Source organism: Coregonus lavaretus, assembly GCF_964263955.1.
Source record: "Coregonus lavaretus genome assembly, chromosome: 2".
NCBI classification, from domain to species: domain Eukaryota; kingdom Metazoa; phylum Chordata; class Actinopteri; order Salmoniformes; family Salmonidae; genus Coregonus; species Coregonus lavaretus.
Window position 1 is genome coordinate 47,708,078 of NC_139989.1, and position 23,462 is coordinate 47,731,539.

Sequence of the window (23,462 nt, forward strand, 5' to 3'; positions counted from 1 at the left end):
GTTGCATGTGTCATTGTGTCTATCTAACTTGGACTTTGAACTGCCTCAGGTTCCGCTCTTTTCCCCACCACATCATACCAGCTTATCTTACAAGACCAAGGTGTAGAGAACAACTGTTAACAAAAGTTGATCTATTGTGGAGAAAAAATTGCATTCCACATTTTTCTTCAATTCATCATCCGGTGTGTCATACATGTTTTGATGATATTGAGTGAGCACATTCCAAATTGTTCTCTTGCCATGTGAGCTGTGCTCTTAGGGCCCGATTCAGACTTGGGAAATGTATGCCTTTCCTACGCACACCTTTCCTACACACTTTTCAGTAGTTGGTATTCAGACTTACCTTATGCAGGTGCGTAACGGGCTTTGCAGCCGTGGTTCCCTTGCACGCCCTGAATACATTTTATTCAACCTCTGAAAATCCTCCCACTTGCTGGCCAACATAATTCCTTGTGGAGTTTTCATTCAATAGGGTTTTCAGTACATTTATCTAAAGCCATATACTTTAAATTTGGTGTACCTTTTAATTTGAGTTTTCTCTACAGACTCACTAGAATATATGGAGAGAACGGTTCAGAATATTAGGGATCAATGAAAGAAAGTAAATACACGCATATGTCTCCTTTTCAGCACCAATTGGTAGATTTAAAAATACTCTGATCTTGTATATTATTTAGGGTTAGGAAAGTATTTATGAATAATAATAAAAAAACAGGTTTGGGGAGCCTTTACGCACTAAATATATTGGTGAATCAAAAATACAGTGGTTTGATTCATCCTGAAAGTTGCCATATTTAATTGTTCCATTAAATATTGGAAGGTGAGAAAAGTATACAATAGGGGTTGAACAGTAGTCTTATAAATCTACCCTAATAATCCTCACTAATCAAGGAAATGTGATGACAACGGTCCAGTCGTTGTGAACCTTGCACCAGGCTCCAGGTTTAAACTGCTACGTGTGGTCTGCGTTCCATAATGATTCAAATAGGCTACATGTCCCGAATTATTGCACAAGTTGTAATACGTTAGCCTAACATGATTCACTATTGCTATCGATCCTCAGGAACAACCACACGACAGAGGAAAGAAAGGTAAACTAACAATGGAATGGAATGATGCAAAATGTAAGGAAACTAACACTACAGTTATAAATGTATGTGAGTATAACTGGCTAATATTTAACAATACAAATTGTAACAAACACAGTGAAAAGTCTGGGCATATAGTTAAAACGTAGAAATCATAAATCAACTCGGTAGGTTTGGCGCTATACTATCATTTGCGCATGGCTACAGAAGCCTATAGCTTGGGTCTCCAAGTTTCATCTCTTGAAGTTAAAAGGCCATACAATTTATTTTCTGCATAATGGAATAAATATTTCATAAACGTCACTGTGGGAAAGTTGATATATTGATATGCTTCAGTTTGCTGCCATATGACTCATTTCACAATTGTCTCCAGCAATCATAAGGTAAAATACAGTAGATCTAAAACAATTGTAATTAATATTTACAATCCCCTTATCCAAACGGCTTACTCATTTAGCCGACCTAGCTCTTAACAATAGCTCTTATCAATTTGTAAATTACAGTGCATGGAGAGTGGTGGTATTTATATCTGAAAAATAAAGTAGATGTTGTTCCACTTGGAACAGACAGGTTGCTCGACCTTGTTCATCGATTCATCGCTCGTAAAGGTGGTGGAATTATTAGGGAATTAAGTCAAGGTCAGAAGCACTGCTGGGTGATTTGAAAAGTCATAGTCAATCGATCAGTAATATAATAATGTTCTCAGCAAAACATTATTTTTTATTTATTTACAATCTGTAGAAACTATGAGAATATAAAGGTTCAGAGCCGTTGTGAAACATCACAGCACAGTTGAATAATACACTACAATTCAAAAGTTTGGGGTCACTTAGAAATGTCCTTGTTTTCGAAAGAAAAGCATTTTTTTGTCCATTTAAAATAACATCAAATTGATCAGAAATACAGTGTAGACATTGTTAATGTTGTAAATGGCTATTGTAGCTGGAAACGGCTGATATTTAATGGAACATCTACATAGGCGTACAGAGGCCCATTATCAGCAACCATCAGTCCTGTGTTCCAATGGCACGTTGTGTTTGCTAATCCAAGTTTATCATTTTAAAAGGCTAATTGATCATTAGAAAACCCTTTTGCAATTATGTTAGCACAGCTGAAAACTGTTGTGCTGATTAAAGAAGCAATAAAACTGGCCTTCTTGAGACTAGTTGAGTATCTGGAGCATCAGCAATTCTGGGTTCGATTACAGGCTCAAAATGGCCAGAAACAAATAACTTTCTTCTGAAGTCTATTCTTGTTCTGAGAAATGAAGGCTATTCCATGCGAGAAATTGCCAAGAAACTGAAGATCTCGTACAACGCTGAGTACTACTCCCTTCACAGAACAGCGCAAACTGTCTCTAACCAGAATAGAAAGAGGAGTGGGAGGCCCCGGTGCACAACTGAGCAAGAGGACAAATACATTAGCGTGTCTAGTTTGAGAAACAGATGCCTCACAAGTCCTCAACTGGCAGCTTCATTAAATAGATGAGCAAAAGAACACAGACACTGGACTTTTTCTTTGCAACTCTGCCTAGAAGGTCAGCATCCCGGAGTTGCCTCTTCACTGTTGACGTGACCCCAAACTTTTGAATGGTAGTGTATATACACTACCAGTCAAAAGTTTTGGACCGCAGAGTGAAGGAAAAGCAGCCAACAAGTGCTCAGCATATGTGGGAAGTCCTTCAAGACTGTTGGAAAAGCATTCCAGGTTAAGCTGGTTGAAGGAATGCCAAGAGTGTGCAAAGCTGTCATCAAGGCAAAGGGTGGCTATTTAAAGAATCTCAAATATAAAATATATTTTGATTTGTTTAACACTTTTTTGGCTACTACATGATTCCAAATGTGTTATTTCATAGTGTTGATGTCTTCACTATTATTCTACAATGTAGAAAATAGTAAAAATAAAGAAAAACCCTTGAATGAGTAGGTGTGTCCAAACTTTTGACTGGTACTGTATACAGTGGGGAGAACAAGTATTTGATACACTGCCGATTTTGCAGGTTTTCCTACTTACAAAGCATGTAGAGGTCTGTAATTTTTATCATAGGTACCCCTCAACTGTGAGAGACGGAATCTAAAACAAAAATCCAGAAAATCACATTGTATGATTTTTAAGTAACTAATGTGCATTTTATTGCATGACATAAGTATTTGATACAAATATTTGGTACAGAAACCTTTGTTTGCAATTACAGAGATCATACGTTTCCTGTAGGTCTTGACCAGGTTTACACACACTGCAGCAGGGATTTTGGCCCACTCCTCCATACAGACCTTCTCCAGATCCTTCAGGTTTCGGGGCTGTCGCTAGGCAATACGGACTTTCAGCTCCCTCCAAATATGTTATATTGGGTTCAGGTCTGGAGACTGGCTAGGCCACTCCAGGACCTTGAGATGCTTCTTACGGAGCCACTCCTTAGTTGCCCTGGCTGTGTGTTTCGGGTCGTTGTCATGCTGGAAGACCCAGCCACGACCCATCTTCAATGCTCTTACTGAGGGAAGGAGGTTGTTGGCCAAGATCTCGCGATACATGGCCCCATCCATCCTCCCCTCAATACGGTGCAGTCGTCCTGTCCCCTTTGCAGAAAAGCATCCCCAAAGAATGATGTTTCCACCTCCATGCTTCACGGTTCGGATGGTGTTCTTGGGGTTGTACTCATCCTTCTTCTTCCTCCAAACACGACGAGTGGAGTTTAGACCAAAAAGTTATATTTTTGTCTCATCAGACCACATGACCTTCTCCCATTCCTCCTCTGGATCATCCAGATGGTCATTGGCAAACTTCAGACACGCTGGCTTGAGCAGGGGGACCTTGCGTGCGCTGCAGGATTTTAATCCATGTGGTGTGTTACTAATGGTTTTCTTTGAGACTGTGGTCCCAGCTCTCTTCAGGTCATTGACCAGGTCCTGCCGTGTAGTTCTGGGCTGATCCCTCACCTTCCTCATGATCATTGATGCCCCACGAGGTGAGATCTTGCATGGAGCCCCAGACCGAGGGTGATTGACTGTCATCTTGAACTTCTTCCATTTTCTAATAATTGTGCCAACAGTTGTTGCCTTCTCACCAAGCTGCTTGCCTATTGTCCTGTAGCCCATCCCAGCCTTGTGCAGGTCTACAATTTTATCCCTGATGTCCTTACACAGCTCTCTGGTCTTGGCCATTGTGGAGAGGTTGGAGTCTGTTTGATTGAGTGTGTGGACAGGTGTCTTTTATACAGGTAACGAGTTCAAACAGGTGCAGTTAATACAGGTAATGAGTGGAGAACAGGAGGGCTTCTTAAAGAAAAACTAACAGGTCTGTGAGAGACGGAATTCTTACTGGTTGGTAGGTGATCAAATACTTATGTCATGCAATAAAATGCAAATTAATTACTTTAAAATAATATAATGTAATTTTCTGGATTTTTGTTTTAGATTCCGTCTCTCACAGTTAAAGTGTACCGATGATAAAAATTACAGACCTCTACATGATTTGTAAGTAGGAAAACCTGCAAAATCGGCAGTGTATCAAATACTTGTTCTCCCCACTGTATTTACCCAAAAAGATATGGGGGATTGGAAATGATGCAGATAATTACATTGATAGAAGCCACAATCTATCTGCAATATTAAAGCTGATCTACCCCGTATTTTATTTTTTATTTTACAAATCTAGGTCAGAATAGCCAGCTTGTAGTCATAAAACCCGGAAATTAGTTACCTCTCGTTCGTTCAGTCATTCCTATGGGGAAAGAATAAGGTTTTGGGAAAAACGCCCAAAATATGGTCTGATCTTATAGATCTTATACGTTTTGTTCTATGAGATAATATCAGTCAGTTAACATGACCTTTATGAATTATGAAGCCTTTATGTGTTTTGTGTTTTTCATTATTACATAAATGCTTCCAAATTCACAAAAAGTGATGTTAGATAATGAAGATTATCTCATAGAACAAAGATATCCTAAGCCTGTGTTTACCACAGAACTTATTTTCAAGGTTTATCCAAAAACCTTACAAAAACTCCATTCAATTTCTCCATAGGCTGTCCAACGAACTATGGCGAAGTTAGTGCCTACAAAAAGACACCATTACTATTTCTCTCTATACAGCGTATCTGTAGACACACCTCTGCCCAGTGGTGTAGTGGTGCCTGGAGAAGTGGGTATACTCTAATTTTGCCCAAATGTTTCTAAATGGCCTGCCAGACAAAGGAAAGGTGCCCTGTGTGAAAAATTATATTTGAAACAGTGACATACACTCTGAATGACCTAAAATGATAAATCCCATAATAGTTTTTCACAGTCAGGCCAACCCAAGCTGTACTGTGCAGCAGGCTAATAGAAGGCCTACTATTGAAACAGATAAACTGAGGTCAAATTTTTTTTTTTTACAGAAAAACAACAAAATTGTCCAAAACAATGCTTAAACCACAACAGGAGACCACTAAGAAATCTAAGAAATGTGTATATCTGAGAGTAGTTACCCTTTAATTCAAGTGTGCAGGCACCTAGCACTGTTGTTCGATTAGCGGTGTTTCTGTAGCACATGAGATGGAGTTTGAAAAAGAAATGGCCACTGGACAGGTAGGCATGACAGGTAGGCATGACAGGTAGGCATGACAGGTAGGCATGACAGGTAGACATGACAGGTAGACATGACAGGTAGCATGACAGGTAGACATGACAGGTAGGCATGACAGGTAGCATGACAGGTAGGCATGACAGGTAGGCATGACAGGTAGGCATGACAGGTAGCATGACTGGTAGGCATGGGCTACTTTGTAACTAGTTAACATTTAATAGAGAAGGTTTATGGGAAAGCCTTTCCATCTACCAGAAGATGGTTAGGCCTATCATTAGCATCGCTATATTTTTCCTGTTCCTTAATTGTTTGAATCCTGGATGTTTTACTTCATATTATGAGGCATGTCTTACCTTGCTTCAAAGTAGCCTATAGCCAGGCAATGATATAAAGACTTACTCATATGCGTTCTTCTGTTCTATTGGTTTTCTTTCAACTTTCTTTCATTGTCCAGCAGCCAAAGGCATTATCCTAATCATACTAGGAACCAATGATACTTTAAATCCCCCCTCTTTCTAACTGATATTTCCATCTCTGTCCATGAAACCGCTTGCATGTGCGGTGCGCATTTTAGAACAGTGTTTTCCTGCTAATTGCATTTTGGAACATTCACCCATAGGCCTACTGCCATGTCTACATTACTGCACCTAAAATGTGAAGAAATAATAGTTTAGCAACATTTTAAGCTAAACGTTCCGATCTGTTCCATCAGCCCTATTAATTGATGAGGCATATACCCACTACACTACTTTTATATGTATCAGTGGGGATTAAGAAGTGAGTATATGTAATGCCCACTGAAAAATAAGTGGATATATGGCGTATACCTGCGTATACCCTCCACTACACTACTGCCTCTGCCACACCTCAATTTCTGTGATCTCCCCCCTGAAAGAATAGCTGACTGAAACATACTTTACCTCATGCCTAAATTCAAGGTCAGAAAAGGATGAAAAAGGATTAAGTTCAATTTACGTGCGCTTAACTCTGGTCGGAATCGGGCCCTTAGTCACGTACAGGCCACAATACAAACCTACATGCAGCAAGAAGCCAGGATTAGTTGGCTCCAGGCTGCATTATATAATATATTATCTAACTTTCTGTAAGCCTTGAAAAGTAGGTTTGTAAAATGTATGCTTTATGCTTTTGCTTGAATAATTGTATATTGAAACATCATTTTAAATAACATTTATTTATATCAGGCCAACCACACATTTATTCCAAATAAGGTTTGCATTATGCACTCCAGAGATAATCTTTTGCAGTTTGTTTTGGTTATGTTTCGGATTATGTTGTGCCTGATAGAAATTAATGGTAAATAATGTATTGTGTCATTTTGGAGTAGCTTTTATTGTAAATAAGAATATAATATGTTTCTGAACACTTCTACATTAATGAGGATGCTACCATGATTTTGTACTGTCGCCTCATATAAAATATTTGATATCAAATTCAAAATGCTGGAGTATAGTATAGCCAAATTAAATTAGTTTTAGCTTCACTGTCCAAATAACTAAGTTGGAGAGTGTACATATGGAGGGGAGTGTATTTTAATTTAATAGGGACATTAACCTGTGATGTAGCCTAGCTACCCACCTGTGCCATGGGAAAACTAGCAATCCAGTGACTGCATTTACAATGGCTTTGATGAGATTTTGGGGCGTAGGGACAGGAGACATAGAAAATCATAATTCTAGATGGTTGTCTTTTAAATGTATTTGGTGCTGTAATCTCTCAGCATGTTTTCCCTTCATTATAGTCCTATTCACCAGCACAATACAGCATTACAGGTTTCCAAAAATCCAGCACTTCCTATGGTTCCTCACTGCAGCCAGATAGACACTCATAATCAGACTGCTGTATAATCAGTTATCATGTCAGAATATTGTCATTTAGGGTTTCATGCACATCACTGAACTATAGATACGACAATCTCTTGTTAGGCAGGATGTCACAGTACAATGCATTGAAATATTTTTGTTATACCCAGTATTGCATGTGTGAAGAGAACAAAATGGAATATGGAACAATGGAACAACTATCTTCCCTTATCTCTGAGAGTTTTTCTAATAAGAGTGATGTACCTAGGTTGAAAAATATAAATAACCCAGGTAGATTGTTGCTTAGAGTTATGGACAAAAGAGAAGTAGTTGACATATCCTATGTTATATCTTCCTTTCTATTTTCACACATCCCATTCAGGGCCATGTATTCATGGTTACTACCTTTACAAGGTAAGGGTCCTCTGTGTTTAGCAACCAATACAAAGCACCTGAGACATACAAAGAAAAATCCTTCAACATGATACTATATCACTCTTTTCCTTTCACCCTGATGGTTGTCCAAATGGTAGTGTTTGTTAATCATCAACTTGTTTTTGTATGCTTTCTTTGTGTGCTTATTAGATTTTAGACTGACATCTCAGCATCGGTAATTTGGGCGTCTTTTTCATGATTTCAATCAAAGCGTAATTTCTCTGGCATATTGCCACACTTTTTGATTGTTCACAACATTCATAAATAAAAGGCAAAGGCGTATGTATTTCTCTGAATCTACACACCTGACACTGAAATGGTGCAGTTGAAAGGCTGAATCATTTGCATTAGCTGTTATGCACTTAAAGCTAGAATCCTTAATTGAAACAATAACTAAGTGGCCATTCCACCTCTGTTTTGGTAACAAAGCTGAGGGAAGAGCCTGGAGAAATGTAAGTAAGAACTGTAAGGACAGACCATCCATGATATCAAAATTGTAGTATGATCCATGTTTTGAGGCTATACAGTGTTTGTTTACATGTCCTTTTTTTAAACAAGCTTATATTTTGGGTTTGACAGTTGAACTAAGCTCATGACGCATTTACAAGTTATATTCTTTAATAATCAATGGATATGTGGGGGAATCACATTAAACATGAGGCTAATGTCCTGCAAGCGTTTTCAACCTTTAATGAGATAAGCTTCCTGCTGTTATCTGAACAATAGCAGAAATATGAACAGAATTGTAAATAAAAATGTTCTGTTCAACCAGGTATATAAATGACATACAGTACACGTATAAAGTACAGATAATACTGGTAATGGTCCATATATTCAATGGCAGTAATCTGAGAATTATAAATTATAAAAAATGTAAATGTTTGGCTTTGCAGCACTGGATTGAAATGTGCAGTTCCACTTTTTTATTTATATAACATGCAAATTGCATCACTTAGCATGCCTGTCTGTGTTGGACATCAGATATATAGTTAGACATCAGATCGTGAATTAGATCTTCTATTTCAGACAATTGGAACAGAAAATGAATGGTTTTGAGCATAAAGGATGTGGGGACTGGAATTTGGGCCTTACTATACAGTATGTTCAAAAGACATTGTGTGTTTATGAAGTGTTTGAATGGTGTGTTTATGAAGTGTTTGAATGGTGTGCTTATGAAGTGTTTGAATGGATTGACAAAGGCTGAATTTAGACCAGCTATACATGTCTAAATCTAATCAGTAAACTCATATTTACCTCACATGTTTGAACTGTGTGGTCCTCTCTGTTTATTTTTAATACAGACTCTCCTTGTTATCCCTAGTGCAATGAAATGTCAGGTGAAAACATTCTACATTCTGCTCTTGCTTTTATCCCCCTTTTCCAATTATCAGACATTTCAAACCACAGTGAGGATGTTTTTAATTAAAGCATTTGACTAGTCCACCCTATCAGTTTAATAAGCACTGAAAACAGAAGTTATCTATATGCCTGGAGAACTGTGCACATTTCTTCTGTTTTGTGGAGTGATCTAGCTGCTCAGTCAGCTTAGATGTGTCAAAAAGTTGCATTTTTATTGTGTTTTGATTGAGGCAGTAATTAATGAATGACTCTACAACATGTCTAAAGTGTTCCACAGGGATGCTGGCCCATGTTGACTCCAATGTTTCCTACAGTTGTGTCAAGTTGGCTGGATGTCCTTTGACAATACGGTGCACTTGTGTGTATGTGTGAGGAGTAAAATGGAGATAAAGCAAATCAAAATACGAAGGGAATCCAATTTTCCTGGGAATGTAATAGCAATAGTAATGTATGAGTGTCTGGGTTTGAGAGCGGCATTTTTCTCCTTCTAAAGCAAGCCGTTACTACCCTACAAATTGTTAATTTCCCCACGCAGTGATAACTTTGCCCTTTTCCAAGATTACCAGCAGATAACCTGTCTCTCTTCTATAGCAGCCATCAGGTAAAATATTGCTTTGTTTGGGCAGAATGCTTTTTCCTCTTTTATGTGTGTTTCCCCTTCTCTGAGAATAAGAGCTCTTCACAAATACACAAAATGCACTCTAGCACAGACAGTTCTGCTGCTACTGTATTGCATTTGGTTCTTCTTATGTCTCATGCTTTAATTATTTATTGTAACATCTAGAAATGTCCCTCTGGATCAATTGCAGTCATACAACACTGTGTGGTGCATCAGAACATAATTGTTTCCCCAAAGATAACAACATAGAGGTTTCTTTGTTGATCACAGCCATTACGTGGAAATACACGGGCAACACATATTACACATATTAGTTGACATCAAAATGCCATTAAAAGATAACACACAATAATACATCAATATATCACAACTGTCTCAATGATCACAGTCACCACACATAGGTTGAGGTTCCAGTATAGACATAGATTACATTACGACAAGGTGTGATTTCCCTGCATTTCAGATCACTAACTGGACAGACCGATGACAGAATCCCAGGATATCACACATCTACACAGAAACCTGTTTTAACACATTGAACTGCAGTGGAAATCTGTCAAATGTGATTTTCATCAAAGAAAACAAAATTCAAATTGTTACCACTTGAAACAGAACTGCAAAATAGTGTTATTGATAACTGTGGACTGGCATCATTTTTTTAAAGTTCACATTGTTACTAATAGCCTACAGTTCAATTGCCAACTGAATACTAGTACAAAGTCCCTGTATTCACAGTTCCTTCATGGGAGCATGATTGGATAGGATGAATAAGATCAAGTTTAATGTCCCTGAGGGGAAGATTGTCTTGTAAACACAGTACTGCTGTATACAAAATAGATACTGTACATTACACACTCAACATACTACATACATTGCACGTTAACCATGTCATACACATTGGGAGCATGACTGTCTGATGGGGGCACCAGTTCCCGCTGAGCTGAGAGAGAGCCCAGATTCATGGGACTAGGGCTGAGGGATGGGGCTGGGCTGGGGCTGGTGACTCAGTGCACAGCTACAGTGACAGGCAGCATGTTGTGTACTAGTAGGTCTCTGGAGGACTGAGACTGATGATTACACTCTGGGGCCAGTCTCAGACTCACACTGCCGTCAGCCATGCCAGGGTTCACCCTGAAGACCCGATTGGTCGGCCGGATGGCCACAATTAACTGCCTTTTAAAGGTCTCACTCAGCACGATGTAGAGGTATGGGTTGATGCAGCTGTTAACGTAACCCATGCTGATGGCAATGTTGTAGGCATAGAGGAAGGCAAAGCTGGGCCTCTGGACCCCCAGGTGGGCCAGCTGCAGGATGTAGTACGGAGCCCAGCAGATGAAGAAGGCCAGGCATATAGCCACAGCCATACGGGTCACCTTACGTGTACGCACTCTCAAGCTGCACTGGGGCAGGGGGGCCACCGTGGCAGACAAGTTCTGGAGGATCTTGAAGAAGACCACGCAGATGATGACCAGAGGCAAGGCGAAGGCCAGCACAAACTGGTAGAGGGTGAACCAGTAGGTGTCAGTGGTTGGGTTGGGCAGTAGGAGGGCACAGCCCACTGAGCCGTCTCCTCGGGGCATAAGGCCAGCATACATCCACACGGGAGTGATGGAGACCAGAGAGAGCACCCACACCAGCCCCACCGCAGCCCCCGCCATGCAGGGTGTGCGCACATGGTTGAAGCGGATGGGATGAACCATGGCCAGGTAGCGGTCCAGAGTCATGACAGTGAGGATGTAGGTGCTCACTATCTGGCTGTTGGAGTCCAGGGCGGTTATGACTGTGCACATGATGTCACCAAAGCACCAGCAACCATTGCCCAGGAGCTGGTGGATGAGGAAGGGCATGCCCAGGAGGAAGAGGAGGTCCACTAAAGACAAGCTGAAGATGAAGATGTCTGGCACTGTGTGCTGGGCTCTGAACTTAGTCTTCTTCACAATGGTGTAGATGACAATGCAGTTGCCAATAATCCCAAAGAAGCAGGTGACACCAAAAATGCTGGGCATGAGGACGTTGTGGTAGGGCACGTCATTTTCTGTAAGTATGATACGAAAAGTACATTCAGTCTCATGTTGCAGTGTCATTCAGTCAACAATCAGACAGGTGTTAGCTTGCATAAGTCTTGATTTTACTAACAGTATACTGTCACCCCTGGCCGCTCCATCACAAAGATCAAAGACTCCAAACTAATCCTCAGAGATGGGAGCTGTCCATTCATGTGGTACTGATATTCATTGCTAATTATAAATTGGATGGTTTGAGACCTGAATTCTGATTGGCTGAATACAGCCCTTAGCCGTGGCCATATACCACACCTCCTAGGGCCTTGTTGTTTAATTAAACAACACGTTTACATTTAGTAATTTCACTTAAATGTAATGTAAAAGTCACAGGACTAAATTCCCGGGATAACATTTAATTCTTTAACATTGAGTTTACATTATAACATTCATGCATGAAATCAGGAAAATCGCAGGTTACCTGCTGGACTTTCAGATAAGTTGTATGATGGGAGAGAGGTCTGAGACAAGTTCTCGTTCGACACATTTTCGAAGTCCATTTCGAAGTTAGATTAAGCTCAACAAAAGGATGAGCTCTGAAATAAAAATTATGTGAAAACAGGCAAATAACGTAGGCCTAATTACCATCAAAGTAGACTATATAAATAAATATTATATAATCAGTAGCTATACTATTATTGTACTGCTTGGGTACTGTAAATAAAACCCACTTCATGCTCAAATAGATGCAGTCGAATTGTGGAATGTATTATTTCATAGTGGCAATAATTGTTGTAATGACATTAAAAAATATTCGGAAAATTCCTTGTCCTCATCACAGTGTCCAAAAGATAAAACAATGTAAAAAATATATATTTTATAATAATACCTTGCAGGAGAAGTATTTGCAACTACTCAACATTCTTTACAACCTGAATTGTAAACATCTTAGACCCAAAGAAAGGCACGGGCGCCCTTGTCTATGCTGTGCACTGTAATTATGGTGATGAACCAGGCTCCAGTTATTCTAGTACATCAATTAATCAATCAAAGTAATTCAGTGGAGACGGGGTGAATTTGTAGAAACGTACCTTTTCCTGCTTTTATTTCTGTAGCCTCTCCTCAAAATCCAGTTGTTCTTCTTCTATCTTTACACCAGTAGTGTTGCTAATCAATGCACTCCCTCACACAATAATACTTCTTGTAAGAGAGCCTGTGAGGTTTACAGTGATGTACCTTGCCAACATTTCACATGGTGGCTTCGCATCCTCCCCTATATGGTAGAGAAAGAGAGGAGGGGTACATAGAGACACCTAGTGACAACTGATTTTACATCGTAGCAATAATAGGCTATGTGTGATACCAGTTTGTAAGTGCCTGAGTGCATAAGTAACACAGTGCCACTGTCAAGATTGATGCCCATTTGTGATGGCACTGTTTGTTGGATTGACAACTAAGAAAAAAAGTGTCACAATTTCCAGGATAGGGGGACATTGACAATACATCTAAATATAGCTATTTATATTCCAATCATTAATTTCCTTGACTTTCTTCCCATGACATCAGGGTGTAAGCGTTATTTTTGTGTGTAGACTGTAGTTGACACCCTTTGCCACTAGATGACGCACTTTCCTATGTTTTTCACCATCTAACTAACTATGTAACAGAAATGTGTTTAAAATAGTACAGCAACACAATCTATATTGCCTATCGATGCATCAGGCATACCAAAGTTATGTGACGGACAGAGAGACATCTATTTGCGCTGTATTTGAATTTTGAAAAATAGCAACGCAACTAGCCATCAGGTGAAAGTATCGCGATAGATGGTCCAGTGGCTAGAAGGCGAGACCTATGGGCCGGTCAGACACCCTGCTCACAGCGCGAGGCAGGAGCCGAGCCGTAGCAGCACCCGAACCATCTGGAAGGAAGCGGAAATAAACGTCGCTAGCTAGTTCGGGTTTAAGCAAAAACATACGTATTTTGTACATTTACCTCCACTAACAAAACTGTAAAGGGTGGATTCTAAACAATAAGGACATTTGATCAAGCAAGAACTTTACATTTCACAGAAACTAGCGGGTGAGTTTTTGTCTCGTTCTACTGCATACAAAAGCTAGCCAACCAGCCAGCAACACTACAGTACCCGTTAGCATGCGAAACTGTATTTTTGGTTTTGGTTAGCTACTGTAGCTAGCTAATAGGCCTCTCTGCTTGCCATGCAGTTCTTCAGAAACGACGAATTCACATACATAGCTGTGCACAAGCATGTAACTTAGACATTAAATGAATAACTGTTAACAAAGTTGGTGTTTTTAATTTGTGTTTGTTGTTACTAGTAACGTTAGCTAGCTAAATAGCCGGCTAGCTTTTTCGTTTTGGCTAGTTGCTAGCTAACGTTAGCTTCCTCTCTCAGACGTCTAGCGTTTGAACTGGCTTCTAGCTCTAATTCAAAACAGCTGGAAACGTTGTTTCACAGTACAACCAAAATAAGTGAAGTAAACTACTGTAACTATAGCCAACATGTTAACGCAAATGTAGTACAATTGTCTTTGTCACTGGCCGTAATGTGGGTACCTAACGTTAGCTAAAACTGACTTGGCTACAAGTGGAAACTTAACTGATAACGAGAGTTGACAGAGCCTCCCATAAACGTGAATTGTTGTCAAATAATAACCTAGAAAGATGTTGTTCGCTAGCTAGCTAGTCACTTAATATAACGTACTTCGCATGATTGGTAAGTTAGCCTGGGTAACTAGTAGTGACCTCCCTAGCAGAAAGTGTAGATTTGATGCAGAGATTAAGAAATTGTATATTCCAGTGCTGGTTTTGATTGTTGTGTGTGTAACAAACAGGCTAAGAAACGTTTAGTGAACAACGAATCTGATTGGACAGCTAGTAAACCACTTCGTATGAGGCATGTTACACTACAACAAGTAGCTACAGACTTTAGAGCTCCCTCATTCCTTGACCCAACAATGGCCTGTCAATTGTCAAATCTTGGCCAACCGCTAGTGTGGATTGAATTCTGACATTGGTGGAGTTCGTTTTGCATTGCCAGGTGCCCTGGGTGGGTGGAGATTACACTTAAGGACCAATGGAATGGTCTAAAATGAATAAACTCAGTCCACCCAGGGCACCAGGCCATGCAAAACGAACTCCACCCATCTCACTGTTGTTTGGTTTCTTTTTATCATCAAATGTATCAAGTGCACGCCAGAGAGACATCAACTGTCGGCCTTCATCTCTTTTGAAGAACAGCTGTCAATTTCAGCCCCATCATCATACAGTTGTCGACCGACACAGCATCCAGACATAAACAGAGACGCTAGATATTAATGCACTATCGGATATGTGGCATGTTTCTCCTTTTTTTGCAGATATCTTACTGTGACCTTTATGTGAGGATCCAGCCCTAAAGGAACGGGTCATAGACGGGAGGAGCGACTCGGAGCAAGCAACCGATCATTGAATTCTGGAACTGTGTTTTTATTTTGACACTGCTGGTCTCCACACATCAACGACAGGGAATATAACAACATTCACCCTATCAAGTACCTTAAACCCACGGTTATACACAGTTGTCCAACAACCAGTACCATGGAGGCCGTTGCCAAATACGATTTCAATGCCACTGCTGACGACGAGTTAAGTTTTAAACGTGGGGAAGTTCTAAAGGTAGGATGAGTGCATTTTTTTGTCTTCAAATTCATTAATTGCAAGGCTTGGTAACAGCTAGTTTTCTGCTTTAAATGATTGTATAATTCAGCTGATCAACTGTTGTTAATCTACAATTAATGGACAGTAAGTTTTACCGGCACATCAAATTGCTGTTCTGGGAGCATATGCCCCTCAATTGTCAAGAAAAATGGAAAATAAATGTGTTTCTATTGCAAACCAGATACAATAAAATGTTTGTCAAGGAAAAGTTCAAAGGCCTTATCGTCCCACATCTAGTAAAGAACAGCAACACAACAGCTTATTTTTCAGAGTTGTTGCCTTCTGCAATATTCCTCTCTGCACTTTCTTTCCTCGTCCCTTTCTTCACACACAATATAGTATCGGTATCTGAAGCTACACCTTATTCAATGAATAAGCCAACAACATAGTACGTTCAATACAAAATTTAGGCCTAGTAGTGTGATGGGGCTCAACACAGGGAACACAAGGGCTTTGTGGATGTTTTTGTTTCACTGTATTGAAATGCCAATCCTGCAATTTCTCTAATCTGACACAACCTGGGGCCAATGGATCACTTCAGACAGCCATCTTACTCAAAGCCTCACTCTCACGTTCCCTGAAAAGAGCTCAGTCCATTTACAGAGCTTGATCATCATGGGACTGCAAGATATTAGGAAGGACATGGGGAAAATGTCTACGCAAGTGCTCTGGGATTTAAATGTAATCATCATAATCCCTCTGTTGAACGTCAATGGGTTTTAGGTAAAGAGGGGGTAAGTTTACTGCCTAAGCACACCAGCTATCATATGTTTTATCTGATTTCCATTTCAAATGATGGTGTGTGTAGCAAATGGAGCTAAACCTCTGTCTTGCTAGCAACTACGTGTTTGTAAGGTTCTTTCCACTTTGAATCCTTTGAACTATTTATGGCATTCTGTAGTGTTTTGTGTGGCTATTAACAGTCCATACACCCCCTTAGAATGCCTCATGCACTATTTGTGTATTCATGTCATGGATGAATGTCAAAAGAGATGTTTTCCCCTCTGGGACACTTGATGAACATGACACACCAGTGCAAACCATCCCTGTGTTTACACCATAATAGCAGTGTGTGTTGACAGGCAACAGTTACCCACCCGCCTCTCATGCAGGTGGAGAGAACACTGCTGTTGAAACGGTATCAGGAATCATCTCCCACTCCTTTTTGTAACCCACCCAGTCTCATCAAGATGAGTCACACTCAGAAAATATGTTCTTGACTTGCTCATTTATGAGATTAAAGCATAGTTAAGTAATGCTTAAAGCTAGTTAAGCACAGTGATCTCTTACACAAGACCCCTATAACCACAGAAACACAATACTCTTCATTTAGGACAGGTCCAACGCTGGGGTGACAAGGAGTAGGCAATCCCCAGCCACAGATAGACTCCTGTCTCTCCTAGTCTCAGATGCCAGCGTGGTGCGACACCCCCCAAGCCCCCAGCAGCACCAAGCTCTGCATAAATATTAATCAGAGGGCGAGGCGGCGAGCAGCTTGATAGCAGAACACCAAGCCTGCAGCACAGCGATACTCTAAAATTCCTGCAGGAGTTGCATAAGCCGCAGGCTAGACCGCCACGCGCCCACATGGCCTCGGCACCATCATCGACAGAGATCTGAGAAAGACCCGTGGAATACTGGTGTGAGTGAAGAGCAATAATTAATTTTGATTGCATGGGCATTTAAAAACGATGTACATGAAAGGTTCTCCCTCCAACAGTTTAATTTCAGCCCTCATCTAAGTGCTATCTTTGTAAGTAGGTCCTGCCATATGAGAACACTTCTCATTATATCTGTGGTAGACATTTTAAAATGTCCTTGTGTGGTAGAGGCCTTTCCATTCGGCCTCCCTTCGTATGTGTCAGTTAGATCTTGAGGAGTTCTCATGTCTCTTGAATATTCTTACTTATAAATATGAAGAAGATTGTCTGCGGACTTGGTGCAGTCAACTGCTTTTTAGTCTATGGCAATGTATGAATTCATTTTGGCCTGTTTTTTTGTCAGTAAGTGATTCGGTATGGGGTTTGGAAGAGGCCTTATCTCACCAGGGGCTCTGGGGGAGAGAGTCGGCTCAGAAAGTAGAGCTAAATATAAGGGTTCTTATTACATTTGCATATCAGAAGGAAAAAAGTGGTCTCCACAATTTTCACAGCCAGAATCGTTAGTGTTACTCTGAAAGAAGTTAACTTCTAGAAGTAGACAGCACGCTACCCAGAGTGAAATGTTTGTTGATTGACAGTCTGTTTTTTACCCTTCAAAATAAATGTTTGACACTTGATCACATCCTCAACACGGAGAAGGACATTGTCAGCCCGTCTATCTTGCAGAGGCATGAGTTTGAATGACTGAAAGGAGTATGCACTACCAGAGCATGAGGAGGTCTATGGTTCATCGTCCTAGAGAATCTCTTTAAGTAAGTGCTCTTGGCTAGCCCCTCCTCCAGCTCTGTCCCTGGCACCTTGCACCTCATAATCCTTTCTCTGTGTGCTGCCTTTTGTTCTTTGGCTGACGTGTTTTGGATTCGATTTCTAGGATTCACCAGGGGGTTCTCAGTAGAATGAAGTGTTGCTTCTCACTTATGGGTGAATTCAATCACTTTTTGACAGCATCCCTTTTGATTTAAACAAAACTTTCCATAAACGTTTGCCCATTTTGCATACCCCACCATACCATGAGACATCCATGTCTTCATCACTGGAAAAGATAAACAGTTGAGTTTGGTATAGTTTAAAGCTCCAGGGGCACCGTACTACTGTGACTGACCCGGTAAAACAACACATTTCCCTGCACCTATCCGGTGTATGTGACACAAAAAAAGAACTTATAAACAGGGTTGTCAAACTATTTTTTATAATTTCTAGGTCCTTTTTTTTTTTTTATACTGAACATACATATAAACTCCAATTTCAAAGATTTTACTGAGTTACAGTTCATAAGGAAATCAGTCAATTGAAATATCTTCATTAGGTCCTAATCTATGGATTTCACATGACTTGGAATACAGATATGCATCTGTTGGTCACAGATACCTTAAAAAAAGATAGGGGCGTGGATCAGAAAACCAGTCAGTATCTGGTGTGACCACCATTTGCCTCATGCAGTGCGACACATCTCCTTCGCATAGAGTTGATCAGGCTGTTGATTGTGGAATGTTGTCCCACTCCTCTTCAAAGGCTGTGCGAAGTTGCTGGATATTGGCGGGAACTGTTACACGCTGTCATACACGTCAATCCAGAGCATCCCAAACATGCTCAATGGGTGACATGTCTGGTGAGTATGCAGGCCATGGATGAACTGGGACATTTTCAGCTTCCAGGAATTGTGTACAGATCCTTGCTGAAACATGTGATTGCGGTGGATGAATGGCACGACTATGGGCCTCAGGATCTCGTCACGGTATCTCTGTGCACTCAAATTGCCATCGATAAAATGCAATTGTGTTCGTTGTCCGTAGCTGATGTCTGCCCATACCATAATCCCACGCCACCATGGGGCACTCTGTTCACAATGTTGACAAGCGCAAACCGCTCGCCCACACAACGCCATACAAGTGATGATACATGATACAGCTCATGATACATGGGACCAACACTTTACATGTTGCATTTTATATTTTTGTTCAGTGTAATAGAAATTGACATAAATTGTCCAAAAACCACAAACTCAGATTTTTTGCATATTGGCATATGTTATAGCGTTAATCCTATTTTACATCTGAGGTTTTTGTGTTGTGTTGAAATACAGGGTGCGTTTCATTTCAATCATAGTTATAATTAATAGAAAGAACCTATCCCTTCAGACCACTGCAAATTAGCTGGGACACCATTGAAATTGATATTTTAACTTCTAATTACTACCACAAAGATGGCCACTGGTGTACCCACCGTTGAATGTCAATTGAAATCTACAGGGGGTAGTGCGTACGGCCCAGTACATCACTGGGGCCAAGCTTCCTGCCATCCAGGACCTCTATATCAGGCAGTGTCAGCAGAAGGCCCTAAAAATGGTCAAAGATTCCAGCCACCCTAGTCATAGACTGTTCTCTCTGCTACCGCACGTCAAGTGGTACTGGAGCGCCAAGTCTAGGTCCAAAAAGCTTCTTAACAGCTGCTACCCCCAAGCCATAAGACTCCTGAACAGCTAATCATGGCTACCCGGACTATTTGCATTGTTATTTTATTTTATTACTTTAATTCTTTAAAAAAAATTCTTAACTGCATTGTTGGTTAAGGGCTTGTAAGTAAGCATTTCACTGGCACATGTGGCAAATAAAATTTGTCTATTCTATTATCTATATTTCTATGATTTCAATAGTTCCTATGGAGGATTGACAGTAAAATTTAACTCAACAGATATTCCCATTCAAGTCAACATTCTCTGATGTGTGGACCTCAACCATCTTTGTGGTACCATTTTGACAGTTGAAATGTAAATGTAATTTGCATTTTAGTACATTTATCAGCCAATACATTACACCCACCCTGTATTCAAGAGCATGTTGTGTCTCTGCCGATGGCAGGCACAACACAAACGCCTCAGATGTAAAATAGGATCTAGGCTACAAAAATCGGAGTAGGTTAAAAAGGACATTTGTTACTAAAAAAACATTTTTTCAAGAAATTATAAAAGTTTGACAACCCTGTTTTGTAAGCTTTTAAATGATATCAATCTCAACCGTTTAGATTTTCCAGTGATGAAGACATGGATGTCTCATAGTATGGTGGGGTATACAAAATAGGTCAACTTCGAGCACCACTATCTCTTGAATGTTTTTGCATTTAGGTCTAAAAAGTAACTTTCTGTGCACTTCTACAATGGGAAAATATGTATGGAAGGTTTCATTCAAATCAAAAGGTGTGCTGTCAAAAAGTGATTGAATTCAAATGGTTTACCCTTGAAACATAATTGCCATTGATGTGAATGAGTGCAGGGGGTGAGCGGACTGGGAAAGAGGGGTCATCAACAGAACAGTGGCGAGCAGTGAAGCCAAAAACATTCAGAGACTGGATGGTCGGCCTATTGAGAGCAACACCCCCAGAACAGCAGTTTTTCTTCAGTAGCGGTGACTTGCCAATGTCGCAATGCTGTCACTGAGGTTTTCCCTTCAGAGTCACTCACAGAAATAGAGGGGAGACAGAATCTGAAATTTGGAAGCAGTGCTTTTTTGATGGCTACCTCATCTGGCACCACCAGGTTGGAGGGGAACCGTAGTCCGTTCACTTGACAAGTCTGCCTTTCTCCAACTATCAGTCTCTTAATTTATTTATCTTACCCCCCCCCCCCCCCCCCCCCCCCCCCCCTCTCTCTCTGTTCCCTCCTTTCCTCAGTCAACTGATAGAGCAGGACGTATGTCTGAATGTTCTCCCCTCCAGGTTACACTTCTGTGGGACAGGGTAGAACAGGCCCATATTCTCTCTCCCTCCCCCAAAATGCCCACAGGCGCCTCACATCATGGCATGTTTAGCACGTAGGCTAAACCACAAAATTAAGCAGAGCGCACCAGCATCCATGTGATTGACTATTCTCGGCTGCTTTCGTTTAGCAAGTTTTATCTCTCCATTATCTTTTTTTGGGGCATTTATTGGTGACGCATAACTTTCGTTGACTGCAATGCAAATGACGTTGCAGAGTTAACTACAGCAAATGCACATACAATAATGCCTAAGATTGTGTTTTCAGTCTTTGCCATACGCCTAAACCTTGAAGGTAGCTTGGAGCAACCACTATTTGCTAACATGGGCTTCTCTTCAGACCAATTGTTCCCCTGAGGTAAGGTAATCGTCAAAGTGTACTGAGCATAACTGGAATATGACACTTAAAAAGCTTAATCCTAGATTATAAACCAACAGTTTGAAATCCAGGGGGTTGTGTTCTGCCTTTTAGCAAGCTGCCGTTCCATATCATTGTGACTGTTTGAGGTTGGCCGCTATCAATTTGAGGAGAGTGGGATTTGTCCCTTCGGGTTTTGCCTGCTCCCAAACTCGCAGGTCTGAGAGTCACCAGTTGCAAGGTAGAGTTGGTCACATTTTAAATGGCCTGCTACATGGCTAGTGCTGATGGGCCTTTTCCGTCTGCCTTATGTCTCAAACAGCTTTGACGTAGGCGTAGCCAAGTACAGTGGGAACGCATTCAGATATTCTTTGTGTTAATGGTTAGATGTCAAGCAGGATACCCACATTTCTGGAGAATTTGAACAGAGGTCAAAGTAAATTTGTTTAATCTAATGGTTGCGACAGACACCTGCCCACTCATGCACTTGACTGGCTAACTGCTACGGCCCGCAGTGTATAGGCCTACATGCCCCCAACACAGCAGTGTGATCATGTCTGTGTACAGAACAATCACTTCAGATAAAGTCTACTTATTGTATAACTGAATGGTTCTATGGCACAGTGTGAATATTGACCTCAACTCCTCCAAATAGCCTGTTTTAATGGATAATAATTTGGTGGGTGCTTTATAATGTCATTGGGTGGTTTTGTCTGTCATAGTTGGCACTTGCTGGCCAAGACACTGCTGCTTCCATTCAGTCTGGACATTTTGATTTGTGATAGAGAATCAGTCAGTTTAATTTTAGGGTATCATATCAGACAAAGCTGTCAGTGTGATATTTTTAAAAGGGGAAAGGTAACTAGGTAGCTCAGCCATTCCGTTTCCAAGTCTGTGCAGTTTTATACAAATTGTCAGGTTCACATACTGTAGAGTAGACTGCTTCAAAGTCTTGTGATTGATGACAAAGGTCTAGCCTACATACCAAAATGAATCTATTCCAAGTTATTCATCATGATACTTTGTATAACTTTCACCTCTTTAAAGCTTAGTATCTGTTTCTTCTGTCTGTACTGAATTATTAAAGCCAGTTTAGTTTGCATGCAGGGTATTACATTCAAAAAGCCATTGCATTCAAAAAGCCATCCAAGATTGAGTATCAGTGTCAGAGGGCACGCTTCTCTCAGCATCTATCTCCAGTACTGCCTGCTAGTGCTAAGCATAAGCATCTATGCTTTCGAGACAAGCGGTCTATCTCACGAGAGAATGGCCTGTGTTGAGGCTTTGTTTATTCAAAGCCCCCAAAATCGCCTTAAGTGCACCAGCATGGAGAGATGTGGTGGTTGTATTCTATTTTCTACCCCCCCTCCACCACACAGGAGCATCTGTTGAGCCCTTGTGTTTCACACAATGTGTCATCTCTGTGTCACCTCTCTCTCTCTGTGTCACTGTTGGTCTCTGGGTGGCTGAAGCCTAGACTGTAAGGGTCTCTGTCCTCTGAACAAGATTGTGAGTTGACCCTCACAAACCAGAAGCTGTGCTGTGATGTCAATGCCTACAGTATGGTGGTGTAGCTGATGGAAGAAAGGTTTAGCCTATATCTGTGATTGATAAACTGTATGTCAATGACGGGATATCAACTGAAGGCCTCTTAATGTTGAAATAGGATTCTTAATCCAAACAGTTGAGAAGATGTTTAGCGACTAGCTGGTGCCACACAGCAATTTATTTCACCCTCATTTCTGCCTGCTTTTAGAAAATACCCTTTACATAACTAGTTATCTAAAGCTCGACCATTGATGGGATGAAAGGGGTGGGATTGGAACATAACATGCATTAATCGCCTCAGGCTGCTGCTGTGTAAGCCTTTGTTGTGTTTCATAAACATGACAATGTCTTTTTTTCATAAATATAAATCATTCTATAATCCAGATTTGAAAGATGGACTCAGTGAAATCAAGATATCTTTAAACCTCTTTCCCTCAGTATTCAGTCAGTAGGTTTTGTGTGTGAATACGACAGCAGTCACTTTGGATTAATAGTTTGTGTTACTGGTTTCTCTCGCTAGAATGCAATGTCTTGTTGAATAA

The 23,462-nt window shown here is 40.6% G+C and overlaps 2 protein-coding genes across 2 annotated transcripts in view; one reads left to right on the plus strand and one right to left on the minus strand.

Annotated features, from left to right (window-relative positions):
- Positions 1-10,887: 10,887 nt before the first annotated feature.
- LOC311148244 (melanin-concentrating hormone receptor 1-like) lies at positions 10,888-12,443 on the minus strand (the record flags this gene model as incomplete). The annotated part of the gene is made up of 2 exons (XM_084185147.1): positions 10,888-11,918; positions 12,365-12,443. The coding sequence occupies 2 exons, from the start codon at positions 12,441-12,443 to the stop codon at positions 10,888-10,890; spliced, it is 1,110 nt and encodes a 369-aa protein (XP_084041273.1).
- Positions 12,444-13,576: 1,133 nt separating this feature from the next.
- The window catches only part of LOC311106066 (growth factor receptor-bound protein 2), a 42,004-nt gene continuing 32,118 nt past the window's right edge, over positions 13,577-23,462 (plus strand). The window contains exons 1-2 of the mRNA XM_084148361.1: positions 13,577-13,965; positions 15,264-15,561. Coding sequence (XP_084004487.1) covers positions 15,484-15,561 — 78 coding nt within the window. The 5' untranslated portion in view covers positions 13,577-13,965; positions 15,264-15,483. The remainder of the gene's footprint in view (positions 13,966-15,263; positions 15,562-23,462) is intronic.